At 35.9% G+C, this 18199-nt stretch overlaps 1 protein-coding gene across 3 annotated transcripts in view; it reads left to right on the forward strand.

Annotated features, from left to right (window-relative positions):
• Positions 1-18199, forward strand: part of PFKP (phosphofructokinase, platelet) — a 42956-nt gene that overhangs the window by 10460 nt on the left and 14297 nt on the right. For all 3 annotated transcript variants that reach the window (XM_064703943.1, XM_064703944.1, XM_064703942.1), the window contains exons 3-15: positions 4483-4560; positions 6772-6961; positions 9438-9603; positions 10235-10279; positions 10374-10482; positions 10961-11056; positions 11805-11897; positions 12222-12347; positions 12934-12998; positions 13695-13764; positions 16056-16202; positions 17127-17197; positions 17648-17735. In XM_064703943.1, the coding sequence (XP_064560013.1) occupies positions 4483-4560; positions 6772-6961; positions 9438-9603; positions 10235-10279; positions 10374-10482; positions 10961-11056; positions 11805-11897; positions 12222-12347; positions 12934-12998; positions 13695-13764; positions 16056-16202; positions 17127-17197; positions 17648-17735 (1344 nt within the window). The remainder of the gene's footprint in view (positions 1-4482; positions 4561-6771; positions 6962-9437; positions 9604-10234; positions 10280-10373; positions 10483-10960; positions 11057-11804; positions 11898-12221; positions 12348-12933; positions 12999-13694; positions 13765-16055; positions 16203-17126; positions 17198-17647; positions 17736-18199) is intronic.

Genomic DNA, 18199 nt, shown 5'->3' on the forward strand with positions numbered 1-18199 from the left:
ATTCTGTTTTCCTAGCTCCATTTTTCTTCATCTTGTGATGAGGAATTACTAGGATAAATGAATTAAAATTGGCAATGAATAGGATCTAAGTAATTTTCTAGCCTTTTTAATATTGGTTTTACAAAGCCCTAAGAAAGAAATATTTACATACTGGACTTCATGGCCTATTTGGACTTCAAGTCCCAAAAGGAAAAAAAGAGTAAACTCATGTGAAAATGAAAACTAGAAGATAATTTATATAAAAACTATTATTTGTTGTATATATTTTTTATAGTTTATATAATACCTATGAATTTTTAGCCATAAAATTTAAAAACCCCTTGTGTTTCTTAATTCACTGAAGTTAGCACATTTCATATGTTTGCTATTAATTGCAAATCTATACAGTTCTGCTAGCTTCACAGTTTTGTAATTTTTAATATTTTATTTTAGTCTGTAGTTATCCTTCTTCACTATCACCTCATTATTCCTCAAATCTGCTCCAGTCTGAATTAAAATTTGAATACCCATGGATTAATTTCACTCATGGTATGGGAATCTAGGAGCTGGAAGTATGTGTAGAGTATCAGGCTGTTCTAGGGAGCTAGTTTAATTTTTTTTTTTTCACTAATCAGAAACTATTAAAGTCAGGTTAATTTTTATTTTGTCTTGTTTTTCCTTTTTAATTGAGAATGGGAAGAAAAAATGATGCCTCTCATTTATGGCAGCTCAGTTTTAGAAACCTGAGGTCTTAAATATTTATACAAATAACCTGCCCTTTTTCCAGGGTTGAAGCACATAGTTCCCAGTGGATGTGGGCTCTTGCTACTAAGCTATGGAGCTTTTAGATTCTGCATCTTGGTTAAGAGTCTTTTTCTCCAGAAGCCAGCATTGGGAGTGCAATGGTACGGCAGTCATGGATTCCTGTGAGGCAAACTTCATGTCTTTTCTCTGGGGGTTTGTGCTCTCAGTGGCAATATTATTTTATGTTGTTGAGCAATGGCTAAGAATCCTCAGTGAGTAAATTCACATAACTCTTAAAGCCCCAAATGTCTCACATGTAACACATCAGAAGATGATTGTTCTTTTTCAAAAGCTTTTGTCTTCAGAGTTCAGGCTGGAAGCCATGTTTGCTCCTGCCACACTCTCCTGGAATTGCAGTGTGTGAATGTACCCTGTGAGCATTGGACCCACAGAGATTTCTTCTTCTTCTTCTTTCAATATTTAGGTTTTGGGTACATGAAGGATTAAACATAAAATGGAGCTGATCTTCACACACTGTGTGCAGCATTTTTGACAGTTCATTTTTTCCATTCTTGCTACACAGTTTCTGTCTCAGTACACAAGCACCTGAATTTTTAGGATCTAAGTAAGAATTTACTTTTTTAATATAAATTGACAGATTGCCACCCTCATATTAAGACCTGTAGTCACATCTGCCAGTGATTTTTGGTAAACATACAATTGGAGCAGTGGTAAACCTTCAAACATACATTGTTCAGTCCTCGTCAGTGTTTATCTAACTAAAACAATAAATGGAAATCATCATCATTTATACTCAATTGTAATTAGTAATTCATTTTCTTCCCCAATAGCTTTTTCAGAAAGCTGTTCTAATTCTATAGTTTGTATCTTTTAATGGTGTGGAAAACAATGTGACAGTTCTATCTGCCTTACTCAGAGGCAGCATACACATACTTGGCAGACAACTGAATTAGGAAAAGTTCTTATAACAGTTCAAACAGATCGTGATTCCAAAGGTTCCCTGCCCTTACCTTGTATTGGGAGGAATTGTTAATACATCCCCAGTTCTCACTTGTCTGCACAGATATGAGCTCCTGACTGAAATGCACAAATTCCTTCTATTTCAAAGAAACATGGTGCAGGAATGGGTCATAACTCATCCTTAGCTTAGCTATAAAGTGTTTCATGTCTTACAGACAACTTAATCTACTATTTTATCTCTTTACTTTGTTCTGTGTTTTAGATTTGTTAATCTGAACACTGGGACTTTTATTCCATCAATCTTATTTATGTATAGATTTCTTATATGTAATACTTGTTTGGATGCACTTTTGTTTTTCCTCTTAAGTTAAAATGGAAGGTGAATGACTTGAGCACACAGGTACTGTACATATTTTTGTCAGCTCTCAGTGCAGGTTACTGTAGTCAGTGTTACAAACTGAATCAAGATGCAACATTACACTCTTTACTGCCAGCGGATCTCTTGAGTTATTGTAGCTGTCAATGGAAATAGTTAGAGGAAAAGCTTTCACTCCATTACTGAATGGTATAAGGAACATCCAATTCTATGTTTAAAAAAAATCAAACAAGCAAAGCTGGTGATGAATGAACTTAGTAACTTATTAGCCATCATCAAGCTTAGTTGTATCTACTGCAATGTTTCTTTCTGAGGATCTTTCCACTTTATCTGAGGGAGAATTTTTTAAAGTTGCTATGTAGATTAAGCATTATTCTTTTTCCACTTTGCTCTAATTTTAATAAATTGTGTAAATAATGGCTTAGCTCTTCAAGTCAGTGTGTGTGTGTAAACTAACATAGAAATAATGTGTCCTGTATGTAGGGGCCCACAGGGGAGCTGGGAAGAACGTTCACCAGGAGCTAATGATGGGACAAGGAGTAATGGGGGCAAAGTGAAAGAGTGGGAATGCAGGTTAGCTGTATGGAGGGAATTCTTTACTGTGAGAGTGCTGAGTCACTGAGCAGGTTTCCCAGAGGAGATGTGGATGCCCCAAGCCTGGCAGTGCTCCAGGCCAGGTGGGATGGGGATTGAGCAGCCTGCTCTAGTGGGAGATGTCCCTGCTGATGACTGGGAACTGGAACTTGATGATCTTTTAAGGTTCTGTTCAGCCCACACCATTCTGTGTGTAAACATTAGATACACCTCATACACATGAGAATGTACAAGATATTGAAAAGGTCTGTTGGATGGCAGAAATTAGAGATATAAGTTGTTTTCCATCTGGACATTTTCTGCTCTTGCTTGGTCATATTGTCTCTAAATTATTCAGTCAAGTCTCACTGAGCAGAAACTTTCATGCTTTCCCTTTGAAATCTGTGCTGGAATCCTGAAATGCCTAATTGAGTAACTGGTACTTCTGCTGTGTCCAGGTTATCTTTACATTCTAATTTTCTTGTGCTGGTGAGGACTCAAAGTTTGACATAAAAAATAATATATATTATATGAATACTAAGCCACTTTAGGTTTAGTATGTTTCCAAGTTACTGCTTATTGAGTAAATTCTGCACATAACCTGAATTGTGCCAAATTAAACTTTTTCAGTTTATAATGTCAGTTTTGCTGTTTTCTGAACTTCTTCTTTTTCTAGTTCCTGACTTATTAAAAAAAAAAAAAAACTGCACAGAGGAAAAACTGTTAACTGATTGTTCCTTGGTATGGGGAATATATACACATAATCTAAAAATGGAGACATAAACATTGCCATGGTTATTTTTCTTTAGTAGTTCTTTATTTATTTTCTTTAACATGTTATGATTTTCTCTGTGGACTTAAATAAATGTCAAAAAGTTGAATGATAATTCCAGTTTTATTCTGGTGTCTGTCAGTTAGAGTTTTCTAAACTTAGGACTTTGCTGCTTTTTCTTTTTCTGTTTCTTTTTCTTTTCCTTTTTTTCTTTTTGCTTTTCTTTGTTTTTATTTTAAATCAATGCTCACAATATCACCTAATGGAAAATAATCTGTAATTGCCATCCTGCTAGTATTTTTGTAGAGAGGAAATAGAACAAAGCAAGACAAAACCCTTCAGCTGCTTGCTGGATAGTTTTCCTTGTTCCAGATAAGTGAAGTTCTTCTCATATTACAGCATACAGTGGTTTCAGAAGACCATTTAAGTTAAGATATTAGGAATTTCTTAAATGCATCGCTAAAAATTGAATTTCTTTCCTAATAAATGTCTTTTATTTATTGTGTGACAGCCTTAAAAAAAAAAAAAAAAAAAGAAAAAAGGTTGTGTCATCTGATTTCTTGTTCTTTCATGGAAAATTTGGGTTATTGCTGTTTATCATGTTTTGGTTATTACCAGCACTGTGGGGAAAAATGTACAATGTGTTACAAAGATTTCCTAAGTTCATGGCCCCAGGCTGAGGTTATGTTTTTAAGGAACATATTTTATAATGCATTTCAAGGTTCTTTGTAAATTTTTGAAAATATAGTTGAATATTTATTCTTTAAGAAGAAGCACATTACCATTCTAGTTTTATAGCTGTGTAATCTCTGTAACGTATTACCTTATCTTGATGATGTTTTTGTAGCTGATCCTTTAGGAAGAGGGTTTGTTTTGCTTTTTCCCCCATAAAAGAAGCACTGATACCTTCTTGAATACAGTTTCATTTAAATTGAGTATTTTTTAATTCAATGTTTTTAATTAAAGTTTTATTAAAGTGCACAAAGTGAGTATTACTGTAGTGGAAATTTGATGTAGTTTTTAAAATCAGACTTATGAAATACTTTTCATTTTACAGGGTTACCAGGGAATGGTTGATGGAGGTGATAATATTGTAGAAGTTTCATGGGAAAGTGTTTCGAGTATCCTGCAAGTGGTAAGTGCTAAGGGGTGAGAGTGGGACCCAAAACCTCTTCATTCAAACAGAAGAGCCAAAATTCCAGATCCAGGCACCTGCTGGAGCTGTGTATTTGGACTGGGTGTGATGAGTGGCCAGCACGTGCCTCTTCCAGCAGAGCCTGGTTTCTGCAGTGACACTTGCTGGAGATCTTGGTGTGCTCTTGAATTTGGAGCCCAGAAATAATCTTGAAAACCTTTGTTCCAGATTTGCAATGTCACCTGTGATTACCCTCCTAAAGCCATACTGGCAAGTCTATATTTAGTAGAAAAGACATTATGGGGCCAAAACACGAAACAGCTGTTTTGTAAGGCAATTAATTTCTTACGAAACCCTGTTGTCTTTCTGTGTAAGTGGATTTAGAATTATAGTAAGGGATGTAATTACAGTGCAGTTCTGCAGAGCTCACATACTGCCAGTGACTTGGTACATTTTTGTTCCAACATTCAGCACTGTGGCCATTTGGATCTCCCCAGCTTGTGCTCAGCATGGTAATGTTGTTGCCTCTTCCAGAGCAGGTGCTATGTTTGGCGAAGAGGCCTTACTGCTTGCCAGGCTTTCTGAAAACTACCTCCAGGTGAAGCGTGGGTTTCTTTGGAGTTTTTTGTAAAGTTCATGCGCATAAAACAGTTAGCAGAAACAATTTTTTTTAAACCAATGCCCTGGAGTACTGTGAGGTATTTTGTCCCCTGTGTTTGGTTGTTTTTCTTTACTTCTTTTTTTCCCCCTTGTCTATCTTGCAGAATTTTTAAGTAGAATCATGGAATATATCAAGTTGACAGGGACACATAAGGACCATTGAGTCCTAAAACTAAACAATATGACTAAGAGCATCATCCAGATGAATCTTACAATGACAGGAAAATTGAGTTTTCTTGGCCAGGCCGCACAAGAGCATAGGCAGGAGCAGGATGTAGGCTCCTGTACATGTGTAGGGTAAAAGAAAAACATCTTTCTGAGCTTTATTGCTGGTAATGCAACATACCAACAATGAACCTCAGCATGTATCTTACAGAATAGAATGTGTTGTTTTGATGAGAAAAATTTTACAGCCCATTGTGTATTTGTTTATTCAGAACAAGTAGCACTTTGTTTCAAGTAGTTTCTTTTCCTCTTGCAGCTGTTTTGTTCTAAGTATGAAAATACCTAGTTTTAGAGACATTTTTTAGTTCTGATTTTTTTCAGCGTCTCCATGGGTGCACATCTACCTTTTTGTCTGGAGACAGCTGAATTCTGTTCCACTTTCTTTTTTCTTTCCACTAGCAGCTATGCAACACAGATGGCAAACTGGCCTGAGAGCTGAAACATCTATTGATAGGGTGAATTGTGTCAGTACAGCCACTGCAGATTTGAAGTTCAAATCTAGATGGATGTGACAGATTTACTACTAGTTAAAGTGAAGGGAATGTTTATGTGAAAGGGATGTGATCATCTCCAGATTTGCTTGCAGGAAAAAAAAAATACTACTTTTTACCGTGACAATAAATAAGGAAAAAATTAAACTTCTTAAATGACTGAACAACATAAACATACAAGATGTGTCAATGATATCTGTCCAGCAAGACACCCAGCAGTTTTCAGTGACAGGGCAGTTCAGTTACTTTTAAAAATACCACCATTTCCAAAAGAAGCTTTTAAATTCATATTAATAAATGCAACAGATAATCAGTAAAAAAGAAAATGTAGCTTTAGTCTGGTCTATAAGGAATTAAAGGCATTTATTTCCATAATTCTGTGGAACGACAATGGATGCTAATTTTGAATTTCAGGGATACATTTTTTCTCTTATTGTCTATGTATCTTGTGATATTGGGGCAAAAATACCACACTGAGGCAAATTAATGTAAATTCTTAACTAGTTAATATATCACTTTTAAATGTAAGTAGCAACCTATTTATTTTACTACTGCTAAAATTAATCCGATGTAATTTAACATTTTCCTTCCAGAGTAGCTCTTTATCAGTCATTTTTGAGTGTTTTTTTTGGTTTTTGTGTGTGTGTATATCTGTGTGTGTAGGTATCTGTTTTTGAACATAAATTCCCACAGGTTTGATAATTTGTATATCATTACCTTACCTCACTGTAAAGTTAAAAGATGGAGGTTATGCTACAAAACTCGTCACTAATCTTAGAAATGCACAGTAATATAGTGGATCATTCACTGAACGTGCTGTTCTTGCCCGTGCTAGGGGGGCACGGTGATCGGCAGCGCGCGCTGCAAGTCGTTCCGCACGCGCGAGGGCCGCCTGCAGGCTGCCTGCAACCTGGTGCAGAGGGGCATCACCAACCTGTGCGTGATCGGCGGCGACGGCAGCCTGACCGGCGCCAACCTCTTCCGCGAGGAGTGGAGCGGGCTGCTGGAGGAGCTGGCACAGAAAGGTCAGTGTGCCCGCAGGCCCCTAGGCTCCCCCTCCAGTCTGCAGGGGAGTTATGAACCCTAACTGAAGGTGTGCAGACTGTGTCCACAGGGTGCATCTGAAAAAACAATTATTTGAAAATCAAATACGTCATTCTAGGAAATCGCGTAGTTCTTCAAAAATAGTATCTTTTGGTTTCTGTAGATCCACTCATGTGTATCATAAAGACCCAAAACCAGCCAAATAAGTTACTGGGCAACAATCTGTGTGACTTTTGTCCTCTATTATGAGTAATTTTCAGGATCTGAGCTTCTTAACTTTTGCTTGAAAACCCCTATGCCCTCATATCCAATCTGAAGTGGTAATTCCTTTCCTACAAGTGACACATTTGTATGTTATTGAATTATGATGCTTTCCTTCCTGTGTGTCATTATTTAGGATCAGAACATTAAGAGGCTGTTGATAGAAGTGCAGCCAGCCCAGTAGTTGCCTTTGATAGCATCCAGAAAAATGCACAGGGAAGAGTAAAGACTAAAATAATGCTGTGTTGATGCTATGTGTTACTCATAATGCACAAAATCTCTGATGGGTTCCATCCATTTCTGTCTTCGGAGCTTCCTGAACCAGATGCTGTTAGCAGTCCTTAATGAATTTCTCTTTCTTGAATGTATACAGTCTACTTGAAAGCATACAGAATTTTGCTGAAAACACTGTGTAGCAAGGAGTTCTGCAGCTTCACTGAATAATGAAGATTGTGAAGAATCTTCTTCTGTTTATTTTGATCCTGCTGGCTTCTAGATCATTTGATATCCATAGTTTCTGTGTTAGAGTAAACCATGAATGATCAATCCTGCTTCCTCTCTGCATGCCACTTGAGATTTTACAGCTGTCTTATTTTCCCTTCATCATCTCTTTTTCTAGATGGAAGAATCCTAGTTTGCTTAGTTGTTCCTTATATGTAAGTTCTATATCTTTGATCATCTTTGTTGCCCTTCTCTGAACCTTTTCCAGTTCTACCCTGTTTTGAGGTGGGGAGGACCACAACTGCACCCAGTATTCAAGATGAGGGCAAACCATGGATCTACACAGTAGTATAATGATGTTTGTTTTGTTCTCTACTCTTTTCTTAATATTTTCTAATATTTTGATATTTTTTTTACTGCTATTGAGCATTGAAGCTGATTTATTAATGCAAACAGCATTTTTATATTATGCTGGAAATAGTGTTATTTGTTTGTGATGTTAGGGTACATTTTTTTCATGTGTCTTAGTTTACATTTATCTGCAATGAATTCCATCTGATACTTTACTGCTCACTGTGTCTTGCTAGTCTTCATTTCTTCTCAAACACTCCATATGTTTAGTTCCCAAATAATTCAGTTTGATCAGTAAACTTTGGCACTTTGCTGCTCATTCCCTTTTCCAGGTTATTGCTGAGTGAACAGCGCAGATCCCTGTAGAGCTCCATTGGTTACCTTCCTAAGATACAAGAATTTGTGTTTACCACTGCCTCGTATTTTTGACCCTCTGTTTCACATTATTTACTCTATGAAAAGCCTTCTGTCTTGTACAGTGACTGCTTAGTTTCCTCAAAATCCTTTGGCAAAAGACTTTGTCAATGGCTTTTTAGAAATCTAAGTAGAATATGTCAACCAGATATTAAGTCACATTTGGAACTCTAGAAGAGGTTTGTAATGCATGGTATACATCATAGAAAACATTTTGATTCTTCTTCACAATGTTATATATATCTTCATTGACTTTAGTTATATTTTTTCATTATGGTTTCTGCTGTTTTTCTGTAATGTAGACATAAAGCACACTGATACATAGTACTTGAATCTCATTTTAAAAATTTGGCATTATATTTACTACCATCCCATCCACAGATACTAAGGTAGTTTTAAGTGCTTAAGCATCTTAAGGTGTTTCATCCTTGAGATCCTTTAGAGCTCTTGGATGATGCCACATTTTCATTGCTGTCTTGGGAGACACTGCTAAGACATAGAATAGGAGCTTTTCTGTTCTGTTTGCTTATTAATCATGAAATCAGAGCCTTTCAGTGTTGCAAAAGTGAAGTCTTCAAAAGTTGGATGCTGGTTTCTAACTGTTTATGCCCCTAATCACATCCAGTTTGCATCCTTTTGCTTCTTCATTGCATGTTCTACACTGAAACTACAGTTTGAATGCTACTGTTTTAATTTGAAACCATCAATTTTAAGGTTGGTCACGAAACTTGATAATTATTTGACACTTTGAAATGGACTGAAAAGCTCTTATTTCCTTCCTTACTGTAAGGAGTTCTGTGCAGGATTCTTTTGTTTGGATGTTTGACTGGCTTTTGTTTGTAGTTTTGACTAACCTTGTTGCCTAAAATATCTAAACATAATTTAATGTTTGGATATGTTTAGTTTATAAAAGTAGAGCATCCAAGCAATACATCTAATGTTTTTTTTTTTAGTAGTCTTACAGTTCTTTCTCTGAATACTTCTTTACAGGAAAGATTGATGCAGAGGCTGTTAAGAAATATGCTTACCTTAACATTGTGGGAATGGTTGGATCCATAGACAATGACTTCTGTGGCACTGATATGACCATAGGTACTGACTCAGCTCTGCACAGAATAATTGAAGTTGTGGATGCCATCATGACCACTGCTCAGAGGTATATAGAGACTGATAGCAAATACACACATGCTTATGCTTTTGTTTAAGTTCATTTTAAATAGAGGTTAGGTAGGTGGGGAAATAAAATTTCTTTTTGGCTGCATGTTTCAAATGTCTTGGTTTCTTTTTCTCTTAGTAACTGCTTTTTCATCATTCCTGTCATGGCAGCACTTCAACTATGCAATCACAGAGACTGCATCAGCCTTAGGGGCAGACTTGGTTTCAATGTTTTTAGTCTTTTTCAGACATAGTCTGTTAGAGAAGATCCAGACACACCATGAACAACACAAAAATAGCATCTGTGTTATATAAGCTTTATTTCAGTAAGAATGAAGCAATTAATTTTTTTTTAAATACAGCTGTGCCATTAGAGTTCTTAACTATGGGTCGGCATCATTTACATTTCCAGTAAAGGTTCATATCTTCTCTCATAGTATGTTTTGCAAGAAAGTGAAAATGAATTATGCATTGGAAGATACTTAATTTTAAATATATTATTTAATATGATAATGATTTTGTTTTCTTAATGTTTTTCTGTTTTGCTAAAGAATTCTGAGTTCAGTAATCATAGTAAACACAAGCTATTTCATGATACTAGGTTCAGTTAATTTGTTTTCTTATTTTGACAGCCATCAGAGGACATTTGTTCTGGAGGTTATGGGGAGACACTGTGGGTATGTATTGTCTTCAGCATTTTGTGTCTTTTACAGGTGCAATTATGAAAGAAATCTGAACCATAAAAGTCTAATAATTTGTTCTGTTTTTTAGCTATCTAGCTCTGGTTAGTGCCTTAGCCTGTGGTGCAGATTGGGTGTTTATTCCTGAATACCCACCAGAAGAAGGCTGGGAAGATTCAATGTGTGTTAAGCTTTCAGAGGTAATTTGTCAATGTGTTTGAGATTCCCTCATGTCTTTGTGGATGTTTATTTAAGCAGTGATGAAAAAGTGTGATCAGGACTTTGAGCAAGTCTTTGGTTTTCGTGTCACATAAAGTTCTCTGTGATCTTCAACATTTCTTTTCTTGTACTCTGTGATTGTTTTGAGAAGTCATATGACCTGCCCTGGGAATTATAATAAGCATATTAATAATTATTAATAAGCATAAAATTATATATATATATAAGCAAAATGTGTACATTTCCTCAGCAACTTATGTTAGACATTTTACTTCATCAGTGAAAAGATGTGTATGAAAATAAAAGGCGTGAGAACACATCACGTATGAGTGATCAAATACAAGGAATGTTTCCTGAAATCCTAGAAGCATAATGTATAGCAAATGATTATAAAATTATGTTGTAAATTACTGGTGGGGTTTTTTTAACTACAGGAATATGCTTTTATTTTTATTACAGAACCGTGCACGAAAGAAAAGGCTGAATATTATTATTGTAGCTGAAGGAGCTATTGATTGCCACAACAAACCTATAACATCAGAGAAGGTTAAGGATGTAAGTGTCAACATCCCTATGATACAAGATTTCTGTTCATAAGATGGGGCTTATTGTTAACAATAACATTTCTGTAGAGTAAATCTGTTCCCATTAAGTAGCTTATCACACAATTGTATTTTATCCTTGTGCTTTACCATCTAAAATTCCATAGTCAAATTAAAGGGCAATGTTTTCAGTGGCAATTAATTGGAACCTTTTTTCTTTGTAATGCAACACAGCAGTTCAAAAGCATCTGCTTCATGTGTGCCTTAATTGATAGCTTGAAAGCAGCTCAAACCTATATTTATAATCCTATTTTACTTTGTATGTCTGGTAAAATTTTTAATATTGGTCTGTCTCACAGTGAACTAATACTGTGTGCTTTGGACAAAGTCTTGTCCAAATGGTTGCTTTGCTAAAAATTTCATTGGTGTTTAAGATTAAAAAAAACTTTTAAGCTGCATTTTTATGCCTTTTTTGTTTTTTTAAAGGGCTCATTAAGAAATAAATTGGGAAATAGTCACTGGTGGAAAGCAGCTGTGGTGGAAAGTAGTATGATACTCTGGCTTTACCTGGGATTTACCTGTCCTGTGACTATGAAGTTCTGTTTTCCATTAGCTGTCAGTTTTAGAGATATCTTTGACTTCATTCAGAATTGCAGTTTTGTGAAGTAACATTTAGCATTAAGTGGTGTTAAATGTACATGATGTACATCTATATAAATAATGGTAATGATAAACCCACTGTATTTTGAAATTCTTTGCAGCTCGTGGTTCAGCGGCTTGGTTTTGACACTCGGGTAACCATCCTGGGCCATGTGCAAAGAGGTGGAACCCCTTCAGCTTTTGACAGAATTCTTGTGAGTATTCCCAAATAACTGCTCATGGCACCACACAGGACAACTGCATTTATTTGGATGGGTCTCTATGTGACTAACTTCACAAATCCAACTGTTAACTGTCTGAATAGCTCAAATTTAGAGTAGTGAAGCACTTTGTGTTTAGGAATCTATGCTTAGGGTCAAAATGCAAAGCTTGATCGTCCATACTCATGGGTATAAACAGCCCACAACTTTTTCACCTTACCAAGGAGTGATTTGTGGAGAAATCAGGACCATTTCTGTGATTTGAGGCCTTGTGTATTTCAGTGCTTGCTTGAACACTCCAAGGTTCTGTCCTTGCAGGCGAGTCGTATGGGTGTGGAAGCCGTGCTTGCCCTTTTAGAAGCTACTCCCGATACCCCTGCCTGTGTTGTGTCCCTGTCTGGAAACCAGGCTGTCCGTCTGCCTCTGATGGAGTGTGTGCAGATGGTGAGGCTCTGGCAAAAAGCCAGTTTATGTTATTTATTTACTACAACAGACTACTATGTACAATAACTGCCTGTCCTCATTAGGACATTGATGGAATGTGTACAGCTCTTTCCCATGTTTGGGAATGAATAATGAAGTTCATATATGTTCTCTATGTGTTACTATTCACTATTCATTTGCGAACTATCAAGGAATAACAAATACATAACTTCTTAATGTTTTCTAAAATTTCATCTCAGATCTTCTGTTTTTATTGTTACAACAAATTCTTCAGATGCTTGCATCCATTTACGTGTTATACACAAATCAGGTTTCTTCACTAAAACTGCACAGTTTAAACTGAAAGAAAAAAGTTCACAATAGATACGTTGATTTCTTTGTCCCATTAAAGCTTTAGGTATTTGTTTCTACTTTCTTCTTCTCCTCCACCCTATAATTTATTCTGTGAGAGGTGGTAGCTCATAAATTGAGCAAATGTCAGTATTTCTTTTTTCACTGTGGAAATATATTTAACATATGGAATATATTAAATATTTGAAGTCCTGTATTTTTTAAACATACCGAGTAATCAACTTGTTTTTTCAAGACTCAAGAAGTCCAGAAAGCCATGGATGAGGGAAGATTCCTTGAGGCTGTGAGGCTTCGTGGAAGGTATGGCCAATAGCTTATATCAGTTTATTTGCTGTAGAAACGAATAATTGTTTTGCTGTTATGCTGACACATGACATTTTATTGTAAATATTTTACTAACTGTATAGTTTTATGGGTTTGAGAATGAGAAGAGACAGAAGAGTTGCCTACATAGAATAATTGAAATTCCTACTTGCACCAAAACAAAGCAAACTGTAATTCTCTGCTGTGTCAGACTGGGAGCTGTTCCTGGGCTAACTGGTCACAAAGCAAAAAGCTGCTGTGCTGTATGACCTGACTGGTAGCTGCCATAAGTTTGTTTATTCATGAATTTGAGGCCAGTCCTGTGAGCTTGCTTGTGAGTAGTTGGTAGTTTTCCAGCAGTAATGTTGGAGGAGGTGTTCTTCAGTCCTGTCCGGAGAGTGGTTTCTGTTTCAAGTCATCTGATAATAAAATGCTTTCTCCCCAGTCTAGAAAGCTAATTTATTAACTGCATAGTTGTTTTTTATTTTATGACTCTTATCTTAAAGAATTGAATATTTTTCATTATTATCTCATTTACAATTTTTGCCATGTTTTGCATGTGCATTAACAATGGTGTTAATATTTCATACCAGTTTTTTAATGTTTCTGAAAAATTCAAATATTCCTTTAAAATAACTATGAGTTTAAAATGTTACTATTTTATTTGCTTATCTTATTTGCTCCTTTGTTTAGGAGCTTTGAAAACAACCTTAACACGTACAAATTACTGTCGCACAAAAAGCCAGATGCTGAGCTTCCAAAGGTAAGGGGGTTTGTGAAATGTGCAATGCATGTCTGCTTTGGGATCCATTAATAACTCCCTTCAAACCTCTATTATAGCATAGGTTACAAATTAAATATTATGAAGATACTTGAAGCACAGTAGTTTAATAATAGGCAACATTTTTAAAGTGAAATACAATTGTAACTAGAAAATTGCAGTAAACAGTTTCCCTCTGTTTTGGATGTACAGCTGGTCCCAATTGTTAAAATGTCTGGCCCTAATAGTTACTGTTTTGCCCTCTGTTTCTTACCATGGAGAGAAGGAGGGATGATGTTTAAAATCAAGACTGAAAATATTTCGTTAAAGGAAGGTTCTATATTAAAAGAATTCTAAGCCTTCCCTTTGAAGGGTAAAACCACTCAAGGGTAAGGGTAAATACAGGAATTCATGGGAAGCAGTACTAAGGATAGATCAGCTTTATGTGAAATAAGTCACTCTGCATAATACAGTAATGGACATCTAGTTTCTTTATAGTCCCTAAGATTTCTATAAGAGGAAATTTGGATTTATTTAGGAAGCAGACACTAAATTTTGTGTGCAAACAAATCTTAGAAGGGATTTATTTTTGGTTTTATTAGAAGTTTACTGAATAATTCTGTTAGATCATAGTTGATGAGTATGTCATCTCATCTTGTTAATTCCTCTTTTAATTGTGGTTTGTGACCATTTGTTACCTTATTTGCATAATGATATTGCTGTTATACTTTCTAGAAATCTTTATCCCAAATAAATATTTGAGTAATGATGACTGGTGGTAGCTTCTCAATATTATTAAAGAGCAAAATTGCATTGATAATGCAGTAAGGTCCTAAGACTGATCTTAAAGAGATCAGGGAATTCAGGGTTTTCTAGGTGGATATTTAACATTTTCTTTGGCAGATCAGGTGTTTGGGTGGTGGGTTGTTTGTTTGTTTGTTTTAATACAGCAGTGCAAATCCAGGACTGTTAGCTCTGGGCTTTTGTATTTTTTTTTAGATACTTCTCTTATACCTTCTGTGATAAATGGCATTAGAAGGAAATGTAGGCCATGTGTAATTACTAACTACCCAGATTTGACCATACTAACAGAACCATGTGCCTTCAGTAAAAGAGGTTGAATAGGAATTAAAAAGTAGATGAAATGTGCATGTCACAGGAATTGAGGAAAGAGCTAAGCTGATCGGATCAGGAGAGCCAGCTGAATGCTCTGCTTCAGCAGTGCTTCTGCACACATTATATTTTGCTGTTTGTGTTTACGTTGCATTTTTATACACTCCTTCAACAGTACAAGAACAAAAAAAACCCACCAAAAAAAGCCCACTACATATACTCTGGTTTGTGTCTCTTTTATTGTGTTTTTTTGGAGGGGCTGTTGTTGGTTTGGGGTTTTTTTTTGGGTTTTTTTTTTGTTTGCTTGTTTTGGTTTTTAATCAGATGAGATTCTATGATAGTTACCTAACAACTGTTCTATTTTTTTGTTTTGTTTATTTTTGTTCTCTTCTTACAGAATAAAGCTAAATACCTTCTACTTCTTCTGCAGGACCAAATTGTTATAATTGTCATTCAAAAATATTTTAAAAACTTCCATAATCTGAAAATGTGTGGGGTTGGAAAAGATGCTGAGTGCTTGTGTTCACTAATGTATTGTCAGCTGCTTGAAAAACCTGGCCAATAGCTTTAATTTTAAAACTTGTCTGTTCCTCTCTGCATTGTACTGATGATACACACATAAGTGCTGTGGTGCTAGAGTCTTTTTTCTTTTGCTTTTTTGTTGTCGATGTGTTTGCAAAAAAAATTCCTGCTTTAGTAACATGAAGCTGGTTGAATAAATAACTGTAGCCAGGTTGGGTGGAGCTCTGAGCATCCTGGCCTAGTGAATGGTGTTCCTGGCCATGTCAGGGGATTGGAATGAGATGATCTTTATGATCCTTCCAACCCAAACTCTTTTGTGATTCTATTTTATGTTTCTTGAACCTGGGCTAGAATATAAAAACCTGAATAATTTAACTTGCAAACCAAATGGAATTATGATAAAGTCTTATTTAAGAACTTTTTTTTTTAATTGTTTGTCTCTTTGATATTCTGCAAGTGGGGAAATGTGTCTGCACCTTGCAGTTAACTTCAAATTTTCAACATGTTTAGGGGCTTTGAAATTTTGTTTCCTACATTTTAGTATTTAGCAACTACATATGATGTACCAATTATCTGTGGTGTAGAAATCAAAGTCAAAATCAAATTAACTATGGTGTAGAAATCAAAGTCCTTACTAAATACAATTTTCTATCTTGCAGAGTAATTTCAATGTGGCAGTTTTAAATGTGGGTGCCCCTGCAGCTGGAATGAACGCTGCCGTGAGGGCTGCAGTGAGAGTTGGCATGACTGAAGGGCACAAAATCTTTGCTGTCATTGATGGCTTTGAAGGCTTCGCTAGAGGGAAGGTCAGTGTCACGTGTGTGCGTTACCAAGTGCTAGGTACCCCATCCCACACCACCACCTTTGTTCATGTTCTTGGAAGGTGTGTTCTGTCGTAACTGCTCAGGGAACTGGCTCTCCAAGTGCTTTTATTTCATAAAGATCTCTAAAACCTAGACTGTAACTATTTCTCAACTATTCAAGACTGTAAATTCATTTATGCTGAGTGTTGTTAATCACATGCTGCAGAGCTACAAAATGAGCTCAGATGAATCCTGCCTTTGAGTTTTGGTCAATGTTGAGCATATTGAAGTTTTTTCAGAGTAGCAGAATAATCTCTGATTCTGAACAATGAGCTATTGCACATGTATTCCTTTGCTGTAAGAAACTTTGTAATGGTGCTCATTGAGGGAGGAAGCTTTTCCTTCCTTAGGTAAGTTAGATTCTTCTATTCACCTGTTTTTAAGTGTTATGTATTGGTTGGTGTACTGAAGAGAAACTGAATGTAAGATTACTGATTTCTGTTCTTGGCTGGATGCATAGATCCTAAAACCTACATCAAAGACCTAACTTAGATTTTTTTTGCTTCACATTCAGTAGGAGAGGATAGGTGAAAATAGGATTGAGATATGAAACACAGAGATAGGTTCATCTTGGTCTGGAAGAAGAAAGAACAAATGGAATGGAAAGGACTTGCAGCCTAATGCAAGGCAACAAAGCAGTTAGGGTATCAAGGGGTAACACCAAAAGGGATTGTAATAATTCAAGAGAAATAGAGTTAAGCTCTTGATGCTGTTTTCTTCCTTGGCCTCATTTAGTTTTAGTGATGTCAGTGCCCAGCAACTTTTTCCAACAGCTTTTCATGAAGTAGTACCTGTTGTTTGCTGCAGCTCAAGAGAATTTATTGGATAATCACTGAACAAAACCTCTGTTTTTACTTTTATTCAAAGATTAAGGAAATTTCCTGGGGAGATGTTGGAGGCTGGACTGGTCAAGGAGGATCAATTCTTGGTACAAAACGGTAACATCAATATTTTTGTCAATTGATATGATGAACTGTAGTGATTTATATAGCCACTGTATGATTCCATGCTCTTTTCTTCACACAGAGTGTTTTTAAGTCCTCAATTTTTGTACATTGGGGTTTTTTGAGTTTGTCTTTTGTTCAAATCCTTGTGTTCCAAGGGTATCTTTATAGTATACTGAACCACCTCTTAAGAGTGGGAGTTGGGACGTCAACTTAAAAATTTCCTGGGGTCCTTACACTTTAAAGGATTTCAGACCTGCAGTTTCCTTACACTTGACATGAGTCCTTGTTGTTTGTCTGGAAGAGCTACTTGTATGGATAAATATGTAAAACAAAAACCATTGTGTTGCCTGCTGACTTTATGGTTTCAGCTTAGTAATGAATTCTTAGTGCTTCAGAGTCTGTAAATTGTTTTTATTTTTCTTTTGGTTTAATGATTTTTAGTACTCTTCCTGCAAAATATTTGGAGAAGATTGCTGACCAGATGCGCACTAACAACATTAACGCCCTTATGGTTATTGGTGGATTTGAGGTACACTGAAATATCTAATTATGTCTAAGTAGACTAGAATTCCTAACAAAATTAATAGTTTGGTTTGATTTTTACCCAATCTTCATGTAAGATCCATTTGGTTCTATGTGTATTTGATACATGACATAGATAGTGTTTAGAATCGTGAGTGTTGTCTATCAAAAAAGCTGGCATTCAATACAGTGCCTAGAACTGCTAACAGTTGTGCTAAATGGATAAATGAGATGAGATAGTGTTATAGTTTTTTGTGTTAAAATAAATTAATGACTTCTGCTGTGCAAATTTCAGTCTGTACTGTATCAACACTTGGAACATCTTTGCAGATGTTCTTGACTCTTAGTAGAAATTCCACTATGGTTCCTTATTTAAGCCACTTCTCACACATAGTGCATGTCAAAATCTGTAACGGATCTAGAGAAGTATTTTTTTCCTGTATTTCATGTTTGCTTTTTTCTAAAAAAGCA

This window comes from Zonotrichia leucophrys, chromosome 2 (assembly GCF_028769735.1).
Source record: "Zonotrichia leucophrys gambelii isolate GWCS_2022_RI chromosome 2, RI_Zleu_2.0, whole genome shotgun sequence".
Taxonomy (NCBI): domain Eukaryota; kingdom Metazoa; phylum Chordata; class Aves; order Passeriformes; family Passerellidae; genus Zonotrichia; species Zonotrichia leucophrys.